Source organism: Castanea sativa, chromosome 11, assembly GCF_040712315.1.
Source record: "Castanea sativa cultivar Marrone di Chiusa Pesio chromosome 11, ASM4071231v1".
NCBI lineage: Eukaryota > Viridiplantae > Streptophyta > Magnoliopsida > Fagales > Fagaceae > Castanea > Castanea sativa.
In genome coordinates, this window is record NC_134023.1 from 50,999,697 (window position 1) to 51,026,178 (window position 26,482).

At 37.7% G+C, this 26,482-nt stretch overlaps 1 protein-coding gene across 1 annotated transcript; it reads right to left on the reverse strand.

The window, feature by feature from the left end:
• Positions 1–453: 453 nt before the first annotated feature.
• LOC142614996 (uncharacterized) lies at positions 454–7,037 on the reverse strand. The gene is made up of 13 exons (XM_075787642.1): positions 6,836–7,037; positions 6,584–6,708; positions 5,931–6,003; positions 5,627–5,701; positions 5,428–5,538; positions 5,225–5,267; positions 4,621–4,717; positions 3,858–3,960; positions 3,682–3,777; positions 3,475–3,507; positions 2,050–2,149; positions 775–853; positions 454–674 (listed from the first exon to the last, which is right to left on the reverse strand). The coding sequence occupies exons 1-13, from the start codon at positions 6,935–6,937 to the stop codon at positions 551–553; spliced, it is 1,161 nt and encodes a 386-aa protein (XP_075643757.1). The 5' UTR covers positions 6,938–7,037; the 3' UTR covers positions 454–550.
• Between the last annotated feature and the right edge of the window lie 19,445 nt (positions 7,038–26,482).

Here is a 26,482-nt window from a genome sequence, read left to right on the forward strand (position 1 = left end):
CTAGTTAATTATTGTTCACTAATGATAAGACTGAACCCCTAAAATAATAATATTATTTTTTTAAAAAGAGCAACCCAGAAAGTTCAGACTTCTTGGTCATAATCTTTCGGCCTGTCCAAGCATCCAGAGATGTATACTTGACATGATCAAAAGTTTTCCCAACTTTTTGCATTTTTGATTTACTATATAACTTTTAAAGTCGTTGACAAAAGCAAGTGTCCTACTACAATACAAGAGTAATTTTACAACAAAAAAAAAAAATCAATGGACTACGACTGACTGATAAAGCAATGTCTTTTTTCTAAATGTTGAACTATGAGGTGTTGAACACTTGCACTAGCTGAGAAAAATACACAGCATGGGGGGCAACAAAGCCTAAAGTCTAAATAAAGATCCTAATTAGGAATTTTTTTTTTCCACCAATGAAAAGAAAACATTTATGGAGATAATACAAGTATATAAAAGATATCAAGGAATTAAATTAAAATAAACAATCATGTCAACAAATATTACAAAATTGCAAAAGCCTATGAACTGATAAGACTATACACTAGACAACAGATGCTGGTTGGGTCTTCAACCCAAACAAATTCTCAAATAATTTAGGAGCCATAGGAGGAAGATCCATAGTCTGAGGAGCCATGAAATTGACAATCTTTTCATGAACATTATACCTGCAAAATTATAATGCATGAGAATAATATAAAATACAAATTCAGATATGACCACAACTCAAAATAGGAAATCTTTTGGGGCTTGGGAGGGAGTAGTTACCTTATCTTGCGACTCTTTGAGGCACGCCGATCAACGATCTTTCTCTTCTTAGTTTGCAACCTTTTCAAAGCATAAAAGTCTGTGTAACAAGGAATGGTTAAAGTCAAGGAGTCATTCACAGAATGTTTAATTAGTAGATTTCCTTTGAATACAATAGGACAAGTATGCAAATGATGTTCACCAAAAACCAAGTTCCATTTGAAGTGTAGAAAAATATCTTTTAATTGTTTCTTTTTTTTAATAAAAAAAGGAAAATTTTATAAATTGTCAGCTGCGAGTCCATTTTCATGTAGACTACATAGCTAAGTTCCAGAAAAACTATGGTACAATTCATAGATATAGATAATAAAATGATATTGACCTTGGTCACAGGGTTCTCTTCAACTAATGGCAGAATAAAATGGCACAGTATCAGCCAATTATGTCCATCCATCCATCTTCACATCCAAAGCAGTGCTATAACCGAAATGGGTATGACTCACAAGGTATAGAAGGAAAACCCTCCCACCCACCAACCCCCCCAACCCTCCACCCCCCCTTTTTTTTTTCCTCTTTTGAATACAGAAAGTGATTCATTCATAATCAAGCAACAAAATTCTATGCAGTCATTTGGACAAACTTATTTTCATCTCAAAATAAAATTTATAGCTTGTTAAAGCATCATCTTTTTCTAGGTATAGCCGTAATTTTTTGTATAATAAACAGAATAAGCTCAAACAAACATTGAGCAACACAGCAACCTACTGCAACCAGCAATCCTCTTTATTTTTCTAAGGCTTGGGACCAAGTGTTGGGATATTAAGAAACAGCATGTTCATAGAATGAGAATGTTAAGATAGATAAGAAGCAATACAAAGATGGTAGGGACACACAATGAAGAAAATTGCTTAAATTAGTCATGTGTAAAGGAGAGCAATTAATGTACCAATGAGAAAAAGTGATTTGATTCTAGTTGAGAGAATAAAAAGAGATAGCGAAAAACCTAAAATAACCCTAGTCGAAGAACTAAAAAATGGCATAGTAATTAAGGTAAAAAACAAAGAGTATGATTTTGAATAAGATAGAATGGTGGAGAAGAATACATGTGGCCAACTCAAATTAATCTCATGAGGATCCATCACTGACCCTAAATTTTTGGCAATAACAGATTATTGTAGTTGTTGCAACCATCAAGAGAAGATGTCACAATATGAACATGAATACAGAAAAGCTTAAAGACTGGGTCCAAGAGCAGAAAAATAAATATACAAATGTCAAAATGCAACAAAATTTTACCAGATGATTTTGGGTCATTCGTCTCTAAGAATTCCTTCAGTAATTGCGTGTAAAATTCAGAGTCATCCAAAAGTTCTGGATCACCATCAGCTTGTACTTCCTATTCAAAGTAGAAGGATATAGCAAACATCATAATGTGATGAGAAAAGAAAAACTTTGATAATTTTACACAGTCCTCTCTCTCATTTTACTTTTCCCTGCATAAATAAGACTGCATAATATCTAATGACATATAGTAGTCATCATTCAGTAATCCCCATCAGCAAATGCTTTTTACTCAAAGTTATATAAATAGCATTTTATGCTTACAGAATGATAAGGTTGAAAAATGTATCCAAGAGGAATAACATCTCTCTGAGCTTACAAAAACATTTCATTTATTTAGTTTTTCACATAACAAATTATATATGTAACAAAATTATGTTGCATTATATCTCATTAGTCATGACAATATGAATTCCATCATATTGAATAGAAGCAGTGAGGTGTTCTTCACACACAAATAATGGGTTCTATTTACATAGCATCTGAGGGAACAAATGATATGCAAAAGAAGGCCATGGAGTAAAGTTGAAGCCTTATCAATAAAATAAATAAAATATATTACTTATCCATGAAATGTGTGAATTTGCAAGCCACCTAGCAGATCTGATCAGTGCTAGAAATTCAATTTCCATAGGCCTTCAAAATACACCTTTACTAAATCTTATTGATCTTTTCCTTAAATCATAAGTTATAATAAGTGTCCATTTCGATGAGTGGTAGATTAATAATAAGTTGTTTGTTCAGCTTATTTTGTTCATGTACAACTTTATAAGTTCTACATTTTCTAAGTACAACTATACTTTTGCCCAGCTCATTTTTTAAGCCAATAAACCAATGAAAAATAAGTTCTCCCAAACAAGCACTTAGATATGGTACCCATGCAAACCCAACTTTTTTCCCAGAAAGTACCACCAGCAACCATTTCTGTTTATATTGCCTGCTTATCTTGTTTTTTGACCATAACAAGATACCTAAAAAGTATTTTGGCATTCTGAAGGCATATTTCAAGGAGATTGGACTATCCAATGTGCTTTGCATTAGAAAACACAAATCAACCCACAGAGTGCACTATTGCAAAGATTGAAGTCAACACCATGAGTGACACAAAACATTGGAGGTTGTCTGTGAGTATCCCAAAATTAAATTCAATGTTAACGGTTCTGTTTGCCATGATAGTCCATTTTAGACAATGATTTGGTACCTTCAAATGCAATCCAATATCCACTCTCTTAGACATACAAGCACACGTACGAGAAAGATTTTATTTTTAGAGAATCTGGTATTTAAACAAATTTCCATAGTTTTGCTCTCAGGTGGGGTTCTGGAATCAAAATGAACATTGTATTATCAACTCAAGTAGACACACAAAAGTAGGATTACCTCTCCCTTAGCGCTATTCTCCCTGTCAGGATCCTGCCATCAACATGCCAGGTATTAGAATACAAATGTCAAATAGGCTAATTTTTATGTTACCTTGTCCATTTAATCTACATGTGTGTGGCCTTTATCTGAGTGTAAATATACATTCTCTCTTAAGTATAAAAAATAAAAATAAAAAGAAGAAGAAGGAAAGAAAGATTATCTTACAGTCCCAAATACACTGACTGTTGATCTCCTCAGTTGCATCTGCTTGAGCATTCTACTTGGATCTCTCATATAATCAGCAACTTGCTCACTAATATTCTGTGTATGGAATAGAAGAATTTAGTGAGCCTGTTTTACACCTTATGGGCATGGTAATCAGCCCAGTCATAAGGCCTAACCTGATTAAAAGCATGCAATTTTCCTTTAATAGCAGCAGCACCAGTTGCCACCTCTGTCTTCCTCTGCCACTTGTCTATTGATTTGTCTCTGAAGGAAGCTATTCTAAAGGATACAAACATAAATAATACAGTCAACGCCCAAATGAAGAAATTAATCACACTAGTAGGCTTTTAATGCATGCAACAATGATGAGATACAGTAATAGATATACAACAGAACTAAAAAAAGGCAATAAAGCATGAAACATGGGTATATAAGGGTAAACATTACTTTTAACATGTACTTTACTAAGATTAAGACAGGTAATTGGATTCTTTTTTTTTATAAGACAGGTAATTGGATTCAGGTTGTTGAAAAAAAAAAACCAAAAAACCAAATAAAAATATTACCAACTTAACAGAGACAACTCTACTCCAATACCAGGATTTTCCTCCTCTAGGTTTTCAATCTCAATAATGTCTATATATCCCAAAAGAGATACATTCACGGAAACCTCCATAACATTAATAACAAAAGACAAATAACGAAGGCAGTATAAAAGAATGAAAAAAGGACTAACAGCCCCCCTCAAGCACAGTTCCAGCTCACTTGAACATATCATCATCATCAGAAAGAGGCAGTTGTTATGTCTACCTAAGTATGTCACCCAACTCATTGGTATTGGATGAAGAATTCAAAAACTTGATTTCCTACTTTTTACAAAAAAAAGATGAGTTCAATGTTCAACAGATCATAAGCACATCTAGAGGATGATCAAAGTACCTCAAATGCAATTGAGAAACCCTTGACCAATCTTCGTCACCTTCAACATTTGAGTTCTTAGAAGCTTCTGAATGCTTGGATGATCTTTCAGAATTACCTTAAGAAGAGAAACCTTGTTAGGATAAGCAAGCTAAATCAATAACTTTTCATGCACATATGTAGTTTATTCTTAAACAGTAATCATGCACAAAAATCATAGCCTGAAACTAAAGCAAGCAATAGAACTATGAAAACTAAGTCTTAAGCCTAACTGACAAGCTCTTGCTGGCTTTACAATTCAGTCAACATTTATCATTAGCTTTATGTTGAACAAATATTGCACAAGAGAATTGGAAATATCAGAACCCTTGCAGGAAAAAGAAAAAACAATAAAAGTCAAAGGAATAGCAGAAATATTGAAAAGAATGCTTTAAAGATTTGGTATAGTCTTTTCTATTCATAATATCTGACTTTGTCATACAGAGATTATAAACTCTTAGAGAGATAAAAAGTATGATAAGGAGCTCTAAATTTTGAAAATAGAGCAAAATGGAAAATTTTTCATACACAGTGCCAGGTGAGTAGATAACCAAATAATACAATACAGAGAGAACATGTTCCATACCATCTGAGGATTCAGCAATAGAAGGATTCTTCTCAAGCAAAGCCTGTCACAAAAGAATTATCACAAGATGAACAGAGAAAATATATTGACAGAAAAATTTATAAGGCCAAAATAAAGCATCAAATGCTAATCATATTCTTTGAAGCTAAATGAATGTATATCAAATATGTAAAAATAGTCAAAAATTTCCAAAACAGTCATACCTCTTGTAGTTCCAATAGGGAATCTAAAGTATTCTTAGATGAGGTAACGAGGTCTGAATATGCTGTATTGACACCCTCATCTGAATTACAGAATGAAAACCTAACGGGCTCCTGCAGACAATCCATCATCTTTAAACACTATGTTTAGATATTAAAGAGCTAGAATTAAGTTAAATAAGAATAAACTACCAAAAAAGACCTGGGGTAATCTATTTGCACTTGAGAATGCTTTCTGAACTAACAATCTGAGCTCCAGAGCTTTGTCCCAGAGAACCTTCAGGAAAAAGGAGAAAGAAGTTTATCATTGTTTAACCTTATCAACGTTTAACCACACTCATAAGAGAGGGAAATGGTATAAAGAATAAACTAATTGCTTCAAAGAGTATAATTATTAAGAAAGGAAAGTAACAGTCAAGAACACTATTTCTAAAAAAAAAAAAAAAAAAAGAAGCTGATACAACCAAAGGAAGGAAAATTAATGACTGAATCTATAAAACCCACACCTTTTGATTCTTCACTGCCTGACCCTTAAGAAGATCTTCATCCTTGTGACGCTTCAAATCATTAAAAATATCTCTGAACGAAAATTGAAACCCAACAATTATAAAACGGCATACATTAACAGATATGCATGGACATATATGTCATAACAAACAAGCCTAATATCACTAATGTGAGTAATTGAACATCTGTGTGCCACAAAGAAACTACCGACCAAACAATTTAGAGATCTGCCTTTCACCTAAACAACCATAATCATGATGAAAATGAGTCTAATATCCATACAAAAGAGAAAAACAAGGGTATGACATGAGCAATTTCTGAAAAATTATAACATGAAATAACTGGTACGACACCAGTAAGACACAGATACAACAGGGGTTGGCACCCTAGGAGAAAAGTAATGCTACAATGTCACGGAAAAAAAAGTCGGTTTGCCGACAAATAAAAAACTTCCCAATTCATTGGAATACACCTTACCCATAGATTTTCCTCCAAATTGTAAGTAAAAATTGCTGGGTACAAGTCCTCTAAGATATCAAAAAATCATATAAAAACCCACTCCCAGAAACTAAAAATCAATATGTTTCAATGTTATTACACACAAAATCAAGTGCACAACCAAATGTGATAAACAAATAACAGAGAGTCTTACATTTCCTGGTGCTTAAGATTCTTATACTCTTCTTCTAGCTGTTCCATCTCCTCATCTCCATTTTTAGCTTCTCCTTCTTCATCTTCATAATCAGCTTCTTCTTCTTCTTCTTCTTCATGCCCCAACTACATCATAAATTGCTCAATTAACAAGAATCACAAACACAAAAACCAAACCCAATAACAATATCAATCAAAATTCCACTAATTACTGTAAAAAACAAATAAAGGAATTTTTTTTTTTTTTGCTCACAGTTAGATTCCCGTTGTCCATGTCTTCATCAAAATCATCGAAATTTTCGAAATCACTGTCGATGTCTTGCGCTTTTTCCGACCGCTTCGAATGTAAACCCATTATGAAAACCTAAGAATTTCCAAAGAACCAAATAGTTTTCCAAAACCTTGAACGAAGAAGAAGAAGAAGAAGAAGTTTAGCTGAGTTTAGGGTTTTAGAAAACAGGGTTTTGTTAAAGATTTGGGCTTTTGATCAGAGGAAGAGGAAAGGTTTTGTAATGAGTTGGGCTGGGCTTGATCCAAGATAGGGCTTTACTAGTTATCTAATATAAAAAAACCAATTTGTTAAATTATTTATTAATTGTAAATAAATTAATTAAAAACAAGAAGAGAATTTTTTGAAATTTAAATAGGGTTAACGTGTGGGTCAAAATTAAATAATTGTATAATTTATAACTTTCACATTTATTTATGTTTTCTCCACACAAAAAAAAAAAAAAATGTTGAGAGGTTCACAATGGAGGAATTAAAAAAAATTTTAAAAAAAAGCAATAACAAAAAAAATATTGCATAATAAATCTAGTCTCGAACTCCAATTTGACCGAGGTTTATGTTATGGGTGAAGTTGTGATTATGCTCAAAACAAATTATGATTATATATTTATTTGTATAAATAATAGAATAAATAATTCTACAATATATTTTACTATTTAAACTTTTAATCAAAAACTTGCAATATCTTTTTTTTTTTTTATAAATATTATAATAAATAATTTCATATACAAACACAATCATAACAAATATTTGTTAATTGCCATAATATATATAAACAAAGCCTCTGAAACTCCAACAATTTTTCACGTCAGTACAATATTTAAATAAAGTTATTATTTTATTTATATAAAATTATTTTTTTAATCCAAACTTAACAAAAAGTGAAACTCTATCTTTCTAACAAGTCCAATTTAAAGTCAAGCTCGTCATTATCATTAATATTTAAATAAAATTATCATTTTATTTAAATAAAGTTATTTTTGTTTCGTCCAAACTTAACAATGAGTGAAACTCTATCTCTCTAACAAGTCCAACTTAAATTCAAACTCATCATTATCATTTTTTTTAAACAAAATTAATTTTATCTAATCCAAACTTAATAAGGAGTGAAACTCTATCTTTTTAACAAGTCCAACTTAAACTCAAACTCAAACTTAAATTGAAGTCTTTGACTTTTTGTTGATCTCTCCAAAACTTGTCATATCATTATTATATTTTTAAAACAAAATAATTTAAATTTTTTACACCTCATTATAATTTATTTTATTTTTTAATTTCTTCAATTAGATTGAAAAAAAATAACAACATAAAAATACAAACGTAAATTGTATCAATCCAAAGTAGAGTTCTAAAGAACACAAATTTTCATCCAAAAAAAAAAAATATATATATATATATATATATACACACACACACCAACTAACCGTGTATATATATATTCTCCACTTGAAAGGAGTCAAAGTAAAAATCAAATACGTTAAAAATTCTTGAACTCTATGTTAATACCGTGTATATATCAAACATTTTGTTTAAACAAAACCAAATCAAAATCCGAATCATATTATTAAACAAATTGAAAGAGTTTTTTTTATTTTAAATTATGTATATATAATAATTGAACTCTTAGAATACTAAAAGATCATGATATATTAGAACTTTGGGTAACTAAGCACTTGGTGGAGCAATTATTGGCACTAGCATAGATGGCTCTCAATGGTGACTGCTTGATTGGTGAGGAAAAAAAAGAAGTCACATTATATATATAATTTTGATCTCAAGTCTCAACAACAAGCTATTATCCTAGGGTAAACTTGGCGCTAGGTTCAATCCACCAATAGATTGTTTTATCTAAATAATTACATTGGGTTTTAACTGTTGACTTTTTGGTTAATTTTTTTGTAACATTTGAAATTTTCTTTTTGGTTAATTATAGCAATGGATTAGTCTTTTGAGGGTAGAATATCTTTCTTTTATATTTCTATATGTGTAGTTACATTTTCTTTTTCTTTTTTTGTTTCAATTATTTGTAGGCACCAAATTTTCTAATTCTTTAGTTTCATTTGAATTTTTGGGTATATTTTTTGCATTATATGAAACCGTCTGGCATATTTCAACGGCATCTTTCTCTTATATTTCTCTTTTGTGTGTAATGATTGTAGTCATATATTTTCCTATTGTTTCAATAATTCTAGGTTTAGAATCTTCTAATTTTTTTAAATTATTTTTTTGACATTTTAGAAGTTTTAACATCTGACTTGTTGCATTAGTTTTAGCAATATCTGAACATGTTTGGTAGAATTCAACAACTATACCATGGGTAATTCTTTTGAAGATAACTAATGTTTCTCCTATATTTCTCTATTGTGTAGCCACACACACACACACACACACACACACACACACACACACATAGGGCTGTCAATGTTTGACCCAACCTGCGAACGTGACACGAACCCGACACGGGTTATTTTGGGTTAGGGTTAGGCCTTAATGGGTTTGGGTCATAAATGGGTCGACTCGAAAGCGACACGATAAGAAACATGTCATAAGCGGGTCAACCCGCGTAACCCGCAATAAACACGTTTGACACGTCAATTTATTTATGTCAACCTGAAATGACCCACTTAACATAACCCATTAAACTCGTATAACAAATAAATATTCATCTTATTTTAGATTTATCAAATACCTTTTATATCCAACATATATTTTAAATTTAAAAAGAAAAGTGATTAATTACGAAAATTTACAAGGGATATAATTGAAAATAGAAATTTTACAAACCCTAAATCTCTAAACCTTCTTATAAATATATATATATATATATATATATATTTTAATTTCAACCGTACTACTCTTCTCATGCCCAATTCTCAAACTCAAAGTGTCAACTCTTAAACCGATTATTTCTCTCTCTCTCTCTCTTTCTCATGTGTTTATTTTTTCTGCATAATGCTTTTGTACAATAAACTTTGAACCCATGTGCCTTTTGTTTTTCTTGATTGCATGATATGGCCCACTTGTTTTTGTTGAACTATGTTATTTTATTTTTGTTAAACTATATTATTTTGAATTTGGGTTGAAGACTTGAAGTGTATGTACTTCTTTTGTGATGTAAAAAAATTATTTCTAGATGGATGTTGTAAGTGCACAATTGTACCTGGACCCAAAGACAATTATGGGCTCAAGCCCAATGAGCATTAAACAATGAAATTTGTAGAGTGTGGACTTGAAATCTAGATTAGAGGTACTGAGAACTTGATAACAAACTATGGTGTACAAACACTTGTAAATAATGAATGATAATTGCAGATGGACCTCCTCGGACGTGAGCCGAGGACTACTTTTGTATTATTTCTCTTCTTTCTTAAAGATTACAATTCTTTCTCTCCTCTGGTTACAGACTACCCCCCTAAATACTTCTTCCCCTGATGCTTTGTCCACGTGTTGCTCAAATCCCCTCCCCTCTAGATATTTCTTCTCTTAGTGCCTTTGAATAGTAACCAGAAGTTTCAATTCTACTGTTCAGGGGTCACTTCCCCATTAATGCGGCTAGGGAGGTATGTGCAGAGTCTTTAATGTGGAGGTGGCAGCATTTGCTCATGATATTTTTCTAACACCGGTGTATCTAGAAGGTTCAGGGTTTCCCCCTCTTAACCAACAGTCTTTCCGGAATTCTGCCTTGACCTTCATAGTGAATCTCCGAGTTCTCTTGGGTCTGTCCGAGGAGAAACTCACCCTCGGATGTGTCCTCGGACCCTCGGCGTATGGGCTGATTCGTAATACTAACAAATTCTTAGCTCAAGAATAGATCGGCCCTCCTTGCTAGAGCCCAAAGGCCCAAATGTCCGCTTGGGTCCTTTTACTCCCCACAATAGCCCTCAAAACTCTATTTTTCAACATCCGAGGAGAAAAATAGGATTTTGATCCAACGAGAACTTACCCCACCCGTTTTGTAAATAACTGCGCGTGTGGAGATCGTTTCGTGTTCCAGAGGATGCCACTTGGCGGTTTTAATTTAAAAAACGCGCGCATTTATTACCATAAGTTACACCTTGTCCCCCACGTTCAACGGTGAGATGAGCATCTAACGGCCCTTGTTACCCCCTGAAAATTTGGGCGGGACGAATGCAATTTCAAGGCCGCTTCCCGCACGTCGTGACGCTTTGGGAACCTGCGCCTTCATTTATTTCTTCAGAGGCTAATCCCATCAAAACATCAGTAATCACCTTTTCTCTACAAAAATCCGTGGAAACTCGCACAACTTCAAACTTGTAAGTTCCTATTCTTTTTCTTTAACCCATTCTCCTCGGATCCTGTCCTCGGCTCCCATTTTAACCGTTCTCCCTCTTAAAACTTAGTCTTTCGTTCCTTTCTAATGGGAAAATTTAAGTGCTTAGTTGACACCACTGCCAGGATGGAAGGTTTTAGAGCCAAATACCGTATTCCCAATGACGTAGGTTTAAGATACTGTCCGGTGGAAGCCGTGGCTGGGTCTAGGAAAACGGGAGAGGTTATCATCCCCATGATTGCCTTCATAGAAGGTGGGATGACCCTCCCTATGAGAAGCGTGACCAAGGAATACCTCCGCAACCACCGGTTGTGTCCTGACCAGTGTGCTCCCAACGTCTTTAGAGTCTTAGGAAGCGTCGATACTCTAAACGAGTAGATGGGTCTGAACCTTACCTGGCATGACGTCGCCTTTATGTACGAATGCCATAAACTTACTGGGGTAGGCTATTACATCAAATCCCGCTCTTGCGTAGTTAGGTTGATTTCTTGTCTGCCTAAGTCCAATAAAGGCATGAAGGACGACTACCTCATCGCCTCAGGCAACTGGCACGACGGCCCCCACTGCCTAGTCGAGTGGGGAGATCCAGGTGTGACTCCTTAGGATCTAACTTCCCGCCCCATAGCTCCATCTGAACATCTTAAAATGTCCATTTACGTTTACTAAGCATTTTAACTTTAGTTTATTACATTTCCTACAAATCTGACCATGTTTGTCTGTTTTGATGTCTTTCTTTGCAGATAAACAATTCGTCCGCCCGCGCCTGAGCCATTGCAACGTTGCAGATTTGAACCGAGTGCTACGCTCAGAGGTGTTCGTGAGTGAAGACTTGCAACTGAGAGCGGCTCATTTGATATTAGGGTACGACCCTATCTCCTCGGACTTCCAGGAGATTGAGAACGCCATTGTTGCGGGTGACCGGAGGCGAAGAAGGATTCATGTAGCCAGACCACACTTCTTAGCCGACTACGACATTCCTGACGACCCCCACACTATATTGTACACATAGCCCATTACGGCACTCCCTTTTGCCACGCACTCTCAGGCAACAGTTGTCCCAGAGGAGCAAGTGTCTTCGTCGAACACGTTGGACGAGGAGATAAATAAGTTTCAACTTGAGGACGTCCAAGGGCCTCGTGGAAGCCCATTTGTCGTCCTCTCCGACGAGGAAGAGGAAGCCGCCAAGACCGCTGGGATAGCCGGTCTAGTGATAGCACGTCCAGACGACAACTCGTCCAGACGACAGCTCTATTGAGGAGGAAATGGACGTGCTTAAGGACCTCCTGACCGCGAGAGGGGAGAAAGTTGCCAAAAAGGGGGCGAGGGGATCCCAAGCTCCCCCAGCCTTGCCACCACCCCCTCCTCCAGCCGAAGATCCGAAGAAAAAAAGGAAGGTGGAGGCCGAGGGGGCTGGTGGCGAGAAGCAAAAGAAGTTGAAATAGCAGCCACCACCGGCTCAGCAGCAGAAGTTGGACAAGGGCAAAGGGCACGCCCGTTCAGTTGAAAGCGAGGAGATCAGAGACGTGGCCGAGGTGCGCCGAGCACCAGCTATGTGGTCTCCCGAACTAAGACTGGATGGAGCACCAATTCCCCTCTAGTCGAACATCAGGTTGTTCCAACAAGGTCATGCCCTCCACCTGGCCGAGGCGTTGGAGCATCCTCTTTTGCTGCCCAAGGACATGGAAGCCGTGGAGAAGATGAGCCAGCCTCAGCTGTTCCTTTCATTGAAAAGGGATTTAGCTCTGGTAAGTTCCACCTCACACTTATACTCTAGGTTCATTTGTAAACACTTTACCACATTTAACCCCCTGACATTTTTTTTTTGCAGGCCATCCAAGAAGTTTTCGCGGCCGAGAAATTCGTGGAGGATTCTCGGAAGTGAGCTGGAATAGAGCAAGAGCTACGGCAAGAGACAGAAAGGTCCCTAGGCCAGGCCCTAGCAGAAAATGGGAAGATCACATCGCAGCTGGCCGATCTAAAAAGAGAGAAAGATGGTGCCGAGGCCAGCTTAAAGACGATGGAGAAACAAGTGGAGGGGCAACGTAAGCTTCTTCGCCAAAAGGACGACGAGCTCTCCCAAGCCCAACGGGCACACTCTGACTTGGAGAAGGAGCTTACGCGGATGAAGGAGGAGACTCGCACCCACAAGCGCTCACTAGAGGCCGCTAAGCAGGCCAGCTATCAGGAAGGAGTAACTGCAACGCAGGAACTGTTGACAGAAGCCTTTGTGGCCTTGTGCCGAGAGTACTGTCAACAGGTCTGGGGAAAGGCCTTGAACGCAGCAGGGGTTCCTCAAGCTTCCGAGCTGAGGAATCCCGAGAACGTTTGGCTTCCCCTAGACATACAGGAGATAGAAGACCCTCATGTTGTTGCCTCTCCTGCCCTTCCTCCTGTGGTGCTAGAACTCGTTCCTGATCCTACAGAACCTGAAGGTTCCCATAAAGAGAAGGATAGGTGTGAAGCTGCCGAGCAGGAGCAAAGCCAGAATGTGGAGCCCATCCTTCCTCTAACAGACAAAGGGAAACAAGTCTTGTCTACCTTTGAGTTGGAGCTGAAGAGCACAGAGGCTGGCAGCAGCTCCCTCCAAGACCCCCCTCCCAAAGCTTAGGGCCTAGCATAGGATTTTTTTCTGTACTTTACAGTTTTCTTCACGTAATGATGTATTCTGCTTATAATTAATGAAGAACAATGTTTAATCAACCTTTATTCAAGTTGTATTTATTTTACTTTATTCTTTTTGTGTTTTGTCATGAAAGTTCTCACTAACACATAGTTAAAGGAAGAACAGAATAAATAAGTTTAACTCCACTCAGTTAAACAATTATAACTTTTAAACACTTATATGCATACTTGCTTTGCAAAGTATATCATTCAAGAATCTGGCAAAGACTAACTTAGCTTGGATGGTATGCAGTGCCTTACTTAGAAAGCCCACATGATAGTTAAACTTTGTAATCCGAAATATCAATTTTAGTAGAGTGTAAGGTTTGAAGATCATACCTTACAGAATCTTTATTTCGATATTTACAGCTGCTTACCTTAAGATCCAATTTAACAGATGGTAAGGCATTTGACTTCCACAAAGTATGTGATAAGAATAAGAACAATGTCTAAATAATAAGATATCAAGGTTCTGTTTAACAAATGATAAGATATCAATTTTCACAAGGTTTGTGGTCCGAGGACCATACTTAACCAAGTTTCTGCTTGACACTTAAGAATAGTAACTTCAAATGTTAATTTTCCCAAAGTAGGAGGTCCGAGGACCCAGCATAACTAAGGTTCTGTTTGACAAATGACAAGATATCAATTTCCATAAGGTTTGTGGTCCGAGGACCATACTTAACCAAGTTTCTGTTTGACACTTAAGAATAGTAACTTCAAATGTTAATTTTCCCAAAGTAGGAGGTCCGAGGACCCGGCATAACTAAAGTTCTGTTTAACAAATGACAAGATATCAATTTCTACAAGGTTTGTGGTCCGAGGACCACACTTAACCAAGTTTCTGTTTGACACTTAAGAATAGTAACTTCAAATGTTAATTTCCCCAAAGTAGGAGGTCCGAGGACCCGACATAACTAAGGTTCTGTTTAACAAATGACAAGATATCAATTTCCACAAGGTTTGTGGTCCGAGGACCATACTTAACCAAGTTTCTGTTTGACACTTAAGAATAGTAACTTCAAATGTTAATTTCCCCAAAGTAGGAGGTCCGAGGACCCGGCATAACTAAGGTTCTGTTTAACAAATGACAAGATATCAATTTCCACAAGGTTTGTGGTCCGAGGACCATACTTAACCAAGTTTCTGTTTAACACTTAAGAATAGTAACTTCAAATGTTAATTTTCCCAAAGTAGGAAGTCCGAGGACCCGGCATAACTAAGGTTCTGTTTAACAAATGACAAGATATCAATTTCCACAAGGTTTGTGGTCCGAGGACCATACTTAACCAAGTTTCTGTTTGACACTTAAGAATAGTAACTGTAAGCCCCAGAGGTATTTATAACTTTGAACTGTTAACTAACAAAAGCACATTTTATTAATAATAATACATTCGAAGGTTATTTACATTCCATGGGCGTGGTACAATTCTTTCATCTAGGTCAGCTAGCCGATACGACCCTATGCCTGCTACTGAAACAATGCGATAGGGGCCTTCCCAGTTTGGTCCTAGCTTACCCCAAGCTGGGTTCTTAGAAGCGCCCACAACTTTTCTTAGTACAAGATCCCTAGGTGCGAGTGGCCTTAGCTTCACGTGGGCATCATATCCCCGTTTAAGCTTCTGTTGATAATAAGCCATTTGGACCATAGCTACCTCGCGCCGTTCCTCAACTAAATTCAGGCCTTTCTCCAAGAGGCCATCTTTATTCTCCGGGCTAAAAGAACTCATCTTTTGAGTGGGAAAACCAAATTCCAGAGGTATCACCGCCTCGGCTCCGTAAGTCATAGAGAATGGCGTTTCTCCCGTGGACCTGTGCGGTGTAGTCCGATACGTCCACAGAACATGTGAGAGTTCTTCTACCCATCTGCCTTTCGCATCGTCCAACATTTTCTTGAGCCCACTGACTATGACCTTATTAACGGCCTCGACTTGCCCATTTCCCTGAGGATAAGTTGGGGTGGAGTATCTATTTATGATGCCCATATCACCACAATATTTCCTAAAAGCCTTGCTGTCGAATTGAACGTCATTGTCCAAGATAAGTGTATGTGGTATACCGAATCTAATGACGATGTTTTTCCAGACAAATTTCTTGGAATCAACGTCTTTGATATTTGCTAAGGGCTCGGCCTCAACCCATTTAGTGAAGTAGTCTGTCCCCACGAGAAGCCATCTTTTGTTTCCTGCAGCCCTCGGAAATGGCCCCACTATGTCCAATCCCCATTGTGCGAAAGGCCAAGGACTGGAGAGAGGGTTGAGAACCCCTCCAGGTTGATGAATATTAGGGGCGAACCTCTGGCATTGATCACATTTTCGGGCATAGTCCTGAGCCTCCCTCTACATATTGGGCCACCAATAACCCTGAGTCAGAGCTCTGTGGGCTAAGGATCTTCCCCCGGTGTGGCTCCCACAAATCCCTTCATGCAGTTCTTCTAGAAGTGCTTCCGTTGATTCAGGGTGCACACATAACAAGTATGGTCCTAAGAAGGATCGTTTATACAGTTTTTGGTCCTCGGACAACCAGAAACGTGGCGCCTTTCGACGTATCTTATCTGCTTCAGACTTGTCTTTAGGAAGGATGTCGTTCTTAAGAAAAGATATGACCGGGTCAATCCAACTAGGTCCAGGCCTTATTAGATGGATGCGAGCTGCGTTGACAGCAGTAAGAGTTAGCTCTAGCAAATCCTCTACGAGGATAATCCTGGGCAAACCCTGAGCCGAAGACGTTGCCAATGTGGCCAAGGAGTCTGCATGGGTGTTTCCACTCCTAGAAATGTGAGCTAAGATGAAGGAGTCAAATTCAGCTTGCTGACGCTTGACCTGGGCCAAATATTCTTGCATTCTTGGGTCCCTAGCCTCCATGGTCCCCGTGACCTGGCCGACCACTAACTGAGAGTCCGAGAACACATGGACTTCCTTTCCACCCATCCCATGTACCATGTTCATGCCCACCAAGACTGCTTTGTACTCGGCCTCATTATTAGTAGCCGAGAACGACAGCCTCAGAGATTTTTCGAAGACAATTCCCTCAGGGGATATCAGGACAAGTCTGACACCAGACCCTCTCTGATTAGCTGCCTCATCCACATACACTTTCCAAGTCGGAGGTGCTGCGGCTGTGATCACACCAACTGATTTTTCATCCATGTGTGCTTCTTTCAGAGTTTCTTCTAGCAATGGTTCGGTAAACTCTGCCACCAAGTCAGCAAGGACCTGGCCCTTCACCGAGGTGCGAGGCCTATATTTAACGTCAAAGGCTCCCAAAATGGTTCCCCACTTTGCCACCCTGCCAGAGTAATCGGAGCTGCGTAACACCGCCTTGAGAGGCAATTGGGTCAGAACCACCACAGTATGGGACTGGAAATAATGAGGAAGCTTCCGCGTGGCATGAACTATGGCCAGAAGTGCTTTCTCCAAGAGTAGATAGCGCACCTCGGCCTCATTCAAAGACTTACTAACGTAGTAGACCGGTCTTTGCACCCCGCTTTCATCCCTTATGAGGACCAGGCTGACCGTGTGGACGGCCACAGCCAGATAAGCAAACAAGACCTCGTCCGCCTCGGGGCGAGACAAAATGGGTGGCCGAGAAAGATATTGCTTAAGCTGTTGGAAGGCTAACACGCAGTCCTCGGTCCATTGAAACCCTTTCCATTTATTCAACAATTGGAAGAAAGGACGGCACCGGTCAGCTGACCGAGAGATAAATCTGCTCAGTGCGGCAATCATTCCGGTCAATTTCTGGATTTCTTTTGGGTTCCGAGGCGGCTGCAAATCCTGAATAGCCTTGACCTGAGCTGGGTTTACCTCTATGCCTCTATGAGTAATCATATATCCTAAGAACTTTCCAGATCCCACGCCAAAAGAGCACTTTGAGGCGTTAAGGCGCAACTTGTACTTTCTTAGCACCTGGAAGGTGTCGGCCAAATCTTTAACGTGTGAAGGTATTGTTTGACTCTTCACCACCATATCGTCCACATATACCTCAATGGTCTTCCCTAGTTGCTGTTCGAACATTCTGGTCATCATTCTTTGGTAGGTAGCCCCAGCATTCTTCAACCCAAACGGCATGACCTTATAGTGGTAGTTCCCTGTTAGAGTAATGAAAGCAGTCTTCTCTTGATCCTCCAATGCCAATGGAATCTGATGGTAACCCTAGAAGGCATCCAAAAAACTCATACGAGGATGTCCGACAGTGGCGTCCACAAGCTGATCAATACGTAGCATTGGGAACGAATCCTTGGGGCAGGCTTTATTCAAATTTGTGAAGTCCACACATACTCTCCACATTCCATTCTTCTTTTTGACCACAACCGTATGCGCCAACCATTCGGGGTAGAAAACTTCTTTAATAGCCCCAGCCCTCTTGAGTTTGAGCATCTCCTTCTTGACAACCTCGGAATGTTCCTTGGAAGAACGCCGAGGTGGCTGCCTTCTCGGAACAATGACGGGGTTGACATTTAAATGATGACAAATGAAGCTCGGATCTACGCCTGGAGCCTCATAAGGGTCCCACGCAAAAACATCAATATTGCCTTTTAGAAATTCCAACAACTCCATCTTCTCCTGGTGTGGCAAACGTATGCTGACTTGGAAGAACCTCTCTGGGTCATCCGCTATCAAAAACTTCTCTAACTCCTCACAAAGATTCTCCTCTCTTGTCACCGCTCCAAGTGCATCCGGAGCTGTTAATTGCTATGAGTCTTTGATGAGTAAAGTCGATGACTCGGCTTCTGTCTGATGAAGCATTGCGGCCGATATGCATTGCCTGGCCACCGATTGGCTGCCGAAGATCTCTTCAACATATTCCCTAGAGGGGAACTTAACCTTAACATGCAAGGTAGAGGAGACGGCTCCCAGAGCGTGCAACCATGGCCTGGCGAGGATGGCTGTATATGGGGAGTACGCGTCAACCACAATGAAATCCACCTCAACCGTTTCTGAGCCGGATTGAACGGGCAAACGAATCTATCCCTTCGGCACAACGGCCTTTCCTTCAAAGCTTATGAGTGGCGAGTCATAAGGAGTAAGATCTTCCAGCTTCAACCTTAGCCCCTTAAATAAATCAGGGTACATGATATCTGCACCACTGCCCTGATCAATCATCACCCTCTTCACGTCATAATTCCCTATCCTGAGAATGACCACAAGAGCATCATCATGGGGTTGAATGGTACCAACCTTATCCTCCTCTGAAAATCCCAAGACGGGTAAATTCACCTTCAACCTCTTCGGCCTGCAGCCTGCCTCTTCGGCCTGAGAATGGGAAACTGCCATCACCCTAGTGGGACCTGAGCCGGTCCTGCCAGGTGCAGCGAAGATAACGTTAATTGTTCCCAATGCCGGCCGAGATGGATTATTCTTCTGATTGTTTGAGCCGGATTAACTGCCCTGCCTATTAGGTTGACACAGGTGCTGCTTCAGTTTTCCTTCACTGACAAGCTGCTCCAAGTGGTTCCAAAGGGTCCGACAGTTCTCGGTATTGTGGCCCACGTCCTGATGGTACTGACAAAAGAGGTTCTGATTCCTCTTCGCAGGGTCTCCTGCCATCTTACTAGGCCACCTGAAGAAGGGCTCCTTACGAACTTTCTACAGTAATTGGTGTACTGGTTCTTGGAACACAGTGTTCACGGTCTGAGGTGCTGCCGAGCCGGACTGCCCGATGTAATCTCTCCTCGGCTTGTTATTGTGGTATCTGTCCGACCTGAAATCCCTTCTCTCCTGCGGGATAATCTTCTCTTTACCCTTTCCTTGCTGCTGGTCTTCCTCTACCCTTTTGTACTCATCAATACGATCCATGAGGCGACGTACGCTGCGGACAGGCTTTTTGGTCAAAGACTTCCTCAAGTCGTGATCAGTAGGAAGGCCTACCTTAAAGGTATTGAGCGCCACCTCATCAAAATCACCATCTATCTCGTTAAACATCTCACAGTACCGGTCGGAGTATGCTTTCAATGTCTCCCCTTCCCTCATGGTCATGGATAACAGCGAGTCCAATGGCCGAGGCACTCTGTGACACGTAATAAACCGCGAAGCGAATGCTCTAGTAAGCTCCCCAAACGAACCAACAAACCCCGATTTAAGGCCGTTAAACCACCTCATAGCAACAGGTCCCAAGCTAAAGGGGAAAACTTTACACATCAGGGTCTCGTTATGAGAGTGCGCCGCCATCCTCTGGTTAAAGTGAATCACGTGCTCCACCGGATCAGTTCGGCCATTGTAGATGGTAAAGGTGGGTTGGGTGAACCTCCTAGGGAGCCTCCCCTTCTCAATCCTTCGTGAGAATGGAGATTTGGAGAGTTGGTGCAACGCCCGACTCATAGCATCGTTCCCCAAGCCCCTAGAAGGAAGTTTCTTGTGTCTGCGAGCTGGCGGGTCGTCCTCCTCACAAGAGGACATTGCGCTGGGGGGTGAGCATGACCTCGAGCTATAACTACCTCCCCGGACCTCCACTGAAGAAGGATTAGATGAGGACGGTGAAGGCTTACGTCTGGCGCGGCGCAGTTTTCTTTTCAAACGATTAATCTCCTTTTGCATGGCTTTAGCACCATCCTCGTGGGTGGCGCTGCCCCTGCCATGAGTATGGCTAGCCCTAGGGTATTTTGTATGGACGCTTCCCTCTCGATCCATTAGACGCTTCCCTCTCGATCCACGTGCTCCACCGGATCAGTCCGGCCATTGTAGATGGTAAAGGTGGGCTGGGTGAACCTCCTGGGGAGCCTCCCCTTCTCAATCCTCCGTGAGAATGGAGATTTGGAGAGTTGGTGCAACGCCCGACTCATAGCATCGTTCCCCAAGCCCCTAGAAGGAAGTCTCTTGTGTCTGCGAGCTGGCGGGTCATCCTCCTCACAAGAGGACATTGCGCTGGGGGGTGAGCATGACCTCGAGCTATAACTACCTCCCCGAACCTCCACTGAAGAAGGATTAGATGAGGACAGTGAAGGCTTACGTCTGGCGCGGCGCAGTTTTCTTTTCAAACGATTAATCTCCTTCTACATGGCTTTAGCACCATCCTCATGGGTGGCACTGCCCCCGCCATGAGTATGGCTAGCCCTAGGGTATTCTGTATGGACGCTTCCCTCTCGATCCATTCAACGCTCAAGACGCTTGAAAAGATCCTCCGGTTGTGATCCTTGAGATTCTACATGGTGTGAACCTAGGCCTGCCATAGTATCCCAGCTCCTTCCAGACTAGATTTCCCACAGACGGCGCCAATTGTAAGTGCACAATTGCACCTGGACCCAAAGACAATTATGGGCTCAGGCCCAATAAGCCTTAAACAATGAAATTTGTAGAGTGTGGGCTTGAAATCTAGATTAGAGGTACTGAGAACTTGATAACAGACTATGGTGTGCAAACACTTGTAAATAATGAATGATAATTGCAGATGGACCTCCTCGGATGTGAGCCGATGACTACTTCTGTATTATTTCTCTTCTTTCTTAAAGATTTCAATTCTTTCTCTCCTCTGGTTACAGACTGCCCCCCCTAAATACTTCTTCCCCTGATGCTTTATCCACGTGTTGCTCAAATCCCCTCCCCTCTAGATATTTCTTCTCTTAGTGCCTTTGAATAGTAACCAGAAGTTTCAGTTATACTGTTCAGGGGTCACTTCCCCATTAATGCGACCAGGGAGGCAGGTGCAGAGTCTTTAATGTGGAGGTGGCAGCCTTTACTCATGATATTTTTCTAACACCGGTGTATCTAGAAGGTTCAGGGTTTTCCCCTCTTAACCAACAGTCTTTCCGGAATTCTGCCTTGACCTTCGTAGTGAATCTCCGAGTTCTCTTGGGTCTGTCCGAGGAGAAACTCACCCTCGGATGTGTCCTCGGACCCTCGGCGTATGGGCTGATTCGTAGTACTAACAAATTCTTAGCTCAAGAACAGATCGACCCTCCTTGCTAGAGTCCAAAGGCCCAAATGCCTGCTTGGGTCCTTTTACTCCCCACAGATGTTATATTTAATATTATGCAGGTTGAAATGAGTTGTGTTACATACGTGTCAACCCAACACAACTCGTTTATTAAGCGCGTCAAATGGGTTGGGTCAGGTCAACCCGCCTTATTAACAGGTCGAGTTAGGGTTGAAGGATCATGACACGATTATTAAATGGGTCGAGTTAGGGTTGAGCTATTTAATTAGTCGAATAACCCTATCTCGATACGACACGAACCCGACATGCTAACCCGAATTGACACCCCTACACACACACACACACACACATATATATATATATATATATATATATATATATATATATTGTTTTGTTGCAACAATTTTTAGGCAATGAATCTTCCAATTCGCGAATATTTTGAGCTTTGACTTCTTCATCAAATTGAAACACAAATTCAAGTCAAATAGGAGCAATTTATGCAATTGTATAGTTTCATAATCAATTTAAGTTCCCGTACATTGCACGAGTTAGCGGCTAGTATTTATTAAATAGTTCCATTTAGAACTAAAATCATAATAAATAAAAAAATATTAATAACTACAATAATAATCAAATTCATATTTAATATATTATACACAAACAAAATAAAAATAAATTTGTATTAATAACTTTAATAATCTTCAAATTTCAAATTTTCTTTATTTATACTACTATTTAAGAAGCTTCTCCTGTTTGGAATCCTCATTTTTTCTGGTTCAAAAATGCCCTTACACATCTATGTTTAAGTAGAAACAAAACTAAAGAACAATCCGATAAAAATACTCCCACTAAAACATTGCCTAAAAATAAGGCTGCCCTAGATTGCTCTATTCATTTATAAATTAGATTCTCAAAATAAAAATTATATATATATAAAATAAAAACATAGGCTTTTTCTTTTTGCTACAAAATAAACGTGTAATATTTATTCATTTTTTGAAGCTAGACTTATGACACTACTGGTTGTATTAGTGGTCCTAAATACGTAATATTAATGAGAAAACATGTAAACTTTAAATTAGAATGAATGGAAAACTAACACTACAAAAAAATAAAAAGCCTCATAGCACGCACAAAGCCCGCATGATGAGGCTAGTATTTCTTTAAACTTCTGGTAATTGAATTTAAATTTTATTTTAAATTTTGTATAAATTACACCAACCTCCCTTGAGTTTTATGAAAATGACACTTCATTCCAAATGTTTGTATAAATAATACTCTCCTATTGATTTCTATAATCACAGTAGAATAAGTAGATTTTTTTTTCCTAACTTTCTTAAGCGTGCTATTATGTTTTTAGAAGAAAAAAAATTTTGTGCAAACTATGAAGAAATGACATTCTCCTTGCTTGAGTTTTGTATAAATAACACTTAAAGTACCATGTTAACATTTTTAATTTAATATATCATATTGTAACTGTATTAGTAACAACTAAAAGACTGATAATTATACAATTTCACAATTCTTTTTTGGTGAACTAGAGATCAAATAATTTCACATTTGAATTTTTTTGTTGTTGTTGTTGTGTTTAGATAGATTTTAGTCACAACTTATATAAAACTCCGTTCATTTTAGTGAATAGTAACTCATTGGAGGCATGAACTGAAACAATCTAAAAAGTTTATCGTTTTAATTAAAGTTTTTAAAATTTAGGATTTAATTTGAAACCACTCCAAATATTCTAAAAAAGTACATACAATGTCCTTTTTTTATTGGAATATAATATTTTGTAACTGGTATATTCCGACATAGCTTACCTTTATTTTATATATTATTTTAAAAATTTATACCATATCTATTTAAATCAATTAATTAAAATAATTATCCTCAGATCAATTAAAGATATTAAACACAAAGTAAAATGAGAAGAAGAGAGTTAAGATATATTAGATGAGATGTTACTTGAGCAACAAAGCTCTTGGTAACAACTTTTTTATTCCATTATTATTGTAACAACATTGGCCAGCACTAATTAATAAATGTCGATAGGCTCCATGATTCATTATCTAAACCATTCATTAGCCTTAACTCCCACTTAGAGAATTTGCATTAATATGTGTATAATAGAAAAATGTGTCAAATTTACTCATTTAAACCTCAAAATTACCATTGTAATTTTCTGTAAAACCTTCTCATTTCTTCCTATGTGTATACATATGTTAAAAATACTTAGTATTCTAAAAAAAAAAAAAACTCTCAAAATCATTCACATCAGTCAAGCTAAAAATGTATAAATTTGCAAAGTGGTTACAGTCACCTTGTAAATATACACGTTAACTATAGCTTTGTATATCATTATTTTAATTTTTTTTTTCTCTCACCGCTATTGTCTCATCAAATTCCTCTCTCTCTCTCTCTCTCTCTCTCTCTGTCTCTCAAGATAATAATAACAAAGAATGGAAAATGATTGTTTAAATAAAATATGAGTCATGTTAAAAGGTGTCCTTAGGCCAATGGTTAACAATCCATTTTAGAAAAGTTTTGATATCATTTTTATGGGAAATGGAAAAAACTATCAAAACATTATAGGTCTGTTTAGGATTCGCTTATGTTGCTAAAATTAAAATTTTTTTGCTGAAAGTACTGTAAATAAAACTAAAAATTAGCTGAAATAGTATATTGGGACCCATAAATAGTACCAAAAAGTGTAGTGAAACTCATAAATAGTAGCAAAAATAAACTGAATAATAAAATAAGTTAGCAAAATTGTTATTTTTTCTTTGCTCATAAAAAAACTTTCTTAAAATGGATTGTTAACCGTTGTCCTAAGGGTATTCGTTAATATTTTCCATAAAATAAAATGTAGATTAGATAATTAATCTGATGTGAGTGTTTTTAAAAAATAGTTGTGTAAAATAGAAAAAGTAAGTTCCTATGTTAAAATAGATCGGCCAAAGTTTTGCATGAGCTAATCCAAAGCTGTGAAAGACACCTTCCATTCTAATTGACCAAAAATTTGTTTTATGGCTTGCATCACTACTGAGCTCAAAGCGGCATACCACTCAGCAATCAAGTAGCCCCATGCTGCAAAGCTGTAAGTTATTTCATTTCTTGTGATATTCCATTTTTAATCATCACTGGTTTTGAGAACAATCACAACTTCACCAATATCATGAACCTCAGCCAATTCAGAGTCTTTAGACTATGAATCTGAATATAGGGGTAAAATTCAAACACTCCTAAAATATAGGGGTAAAATTCAAGTTCCAAAACGTCAAGATGTAAAATTCAAACACCCCAAACTTTAAGGGATAAAATTCAAATTCTGAAATTTTAGAGTGTAAAATTTAATCACCCTTAAACTTTAGGGGTGTAATTTACAATTTACACTTTAAAAAAAAAATCCCTAATAAAAAATTATCCACGAATGAAACTTGTTTCAAAAGCATATTTTTGAAGCTAAGTAGAGAGACAAAACTTTGTGTAATCATAAAATAAAATAAAAAACCCTACATTTCTTTTACAGCTTAATACACAATATAAACTTCTACTTACTATCAAATCAACAAAATTTTAATTAAACAAACAAAACTGTGTGTCTGATTCTTATATTGGTTGTTTATTTGTCAATCATTTAAAAATTAAAAAATATAAGAATTTATTTTTTATTTGTTTATAATCATTAATCATTTATATATATAGAAAAAAGCACTATTTTGGTTCCTATATTTTAGGGTTTCAGTCAATTTGGTTCCTACATTTTGACAATAGTTAATTGGTCCTTGTTATTTTTAAGTTGCAGCTAATTTAGTCCCTACTGTTAACTCACTATCAGAAAACGCCTATGTAGCTAACGATGTGCATTGCTGGCAAACTTGAAACTTATGTGGCATATAGAATAGTATTAAAAAATGCCCCCTCAACAATTTAATTAAAAAAAAAAAGTCAGCTCAAAGAGAATCAACAACAACAACAAAAAATGCCACATCAGCATAGTATTTTTGACTAAAATATTTTTTTATTGGCATTATAAAATGCCAGCATCTGAATAATCAATTTTAAAGAAATAAAAAATAATAATTTAAAAAAAAAAAAGAAAAAAAAAAGATATGAATTCAGATCAGGAACAATCTTTAACACGAACAAGAACATGAACCCAGAAAAATAAAACCTAAATCAAATCAACCTCCACAAACACCAGTCATCCTTAATCCTCCACGCTGCCAAAGGAAAAAAAAGCTTCGTTTTCTATTCACCAAAGGCCACGTACACATTTATAGTTATCAACACATACACATTTATTTTGACTGTTTTGTGCATATGAAATATTAAAACTATATGGATTTAGATCCTCTAAGGGTGAGTTTGGTTGGGCTTTTTGAAAAAGTGCATAATGAAAAAGTTGAGTTTTTAAAAAGTGCATAATGAAAAAGTGATATTTCAAAAAGCCGAGTGTTTGGTAAAAGCTGTTGAAAAGTGCTTTTTAAAAAAGCTGAGTGTTTGGCTAGCATTTATAAAAGTTGCAGTTTAAGAGATAAATTACCAAAAAGGACAATGTATATATAAGGGAGTTTATTTCATACTTAAATCAACTACTTCATATACTTAAATCAATTTTTCTCTTTCTAAAAAAATTATTTTTTTTTCTCATCAATATTAGCTAATAATAACCTACCACTTAAAATTTATTGTGAAAGTATTGTGAAAATATTGTGATAAAAATTGATATTGATTTTAATTTGAACATACTATTAAAAAAAATTTCTATAAAAATTATTTTTTTCTCAC

Coding starts and splice junctions, on each gene's coding strand:
- LOC142614996 (XM_075787642.1), bottom strand. CDS start 6,937: ATGGGTTTACATTCGAAGCGGTCGGAAAAAGCGCAAGACATCGACAGT. Junction 5,539..5,626: donor GTGCAAATAGATTACCCCAG/GTCTTTTTTGGT, acceptor GATTGTCTGCAG/GAGCCCGTTAGGTTTTCATT. Junction 5,268..5,427: donor CCCTATTGGAACTACAAGAG/GTATGACTGTTT, acceptor CTTTTGTGACAG/GCTTTGCTTGAGAAGAATCC.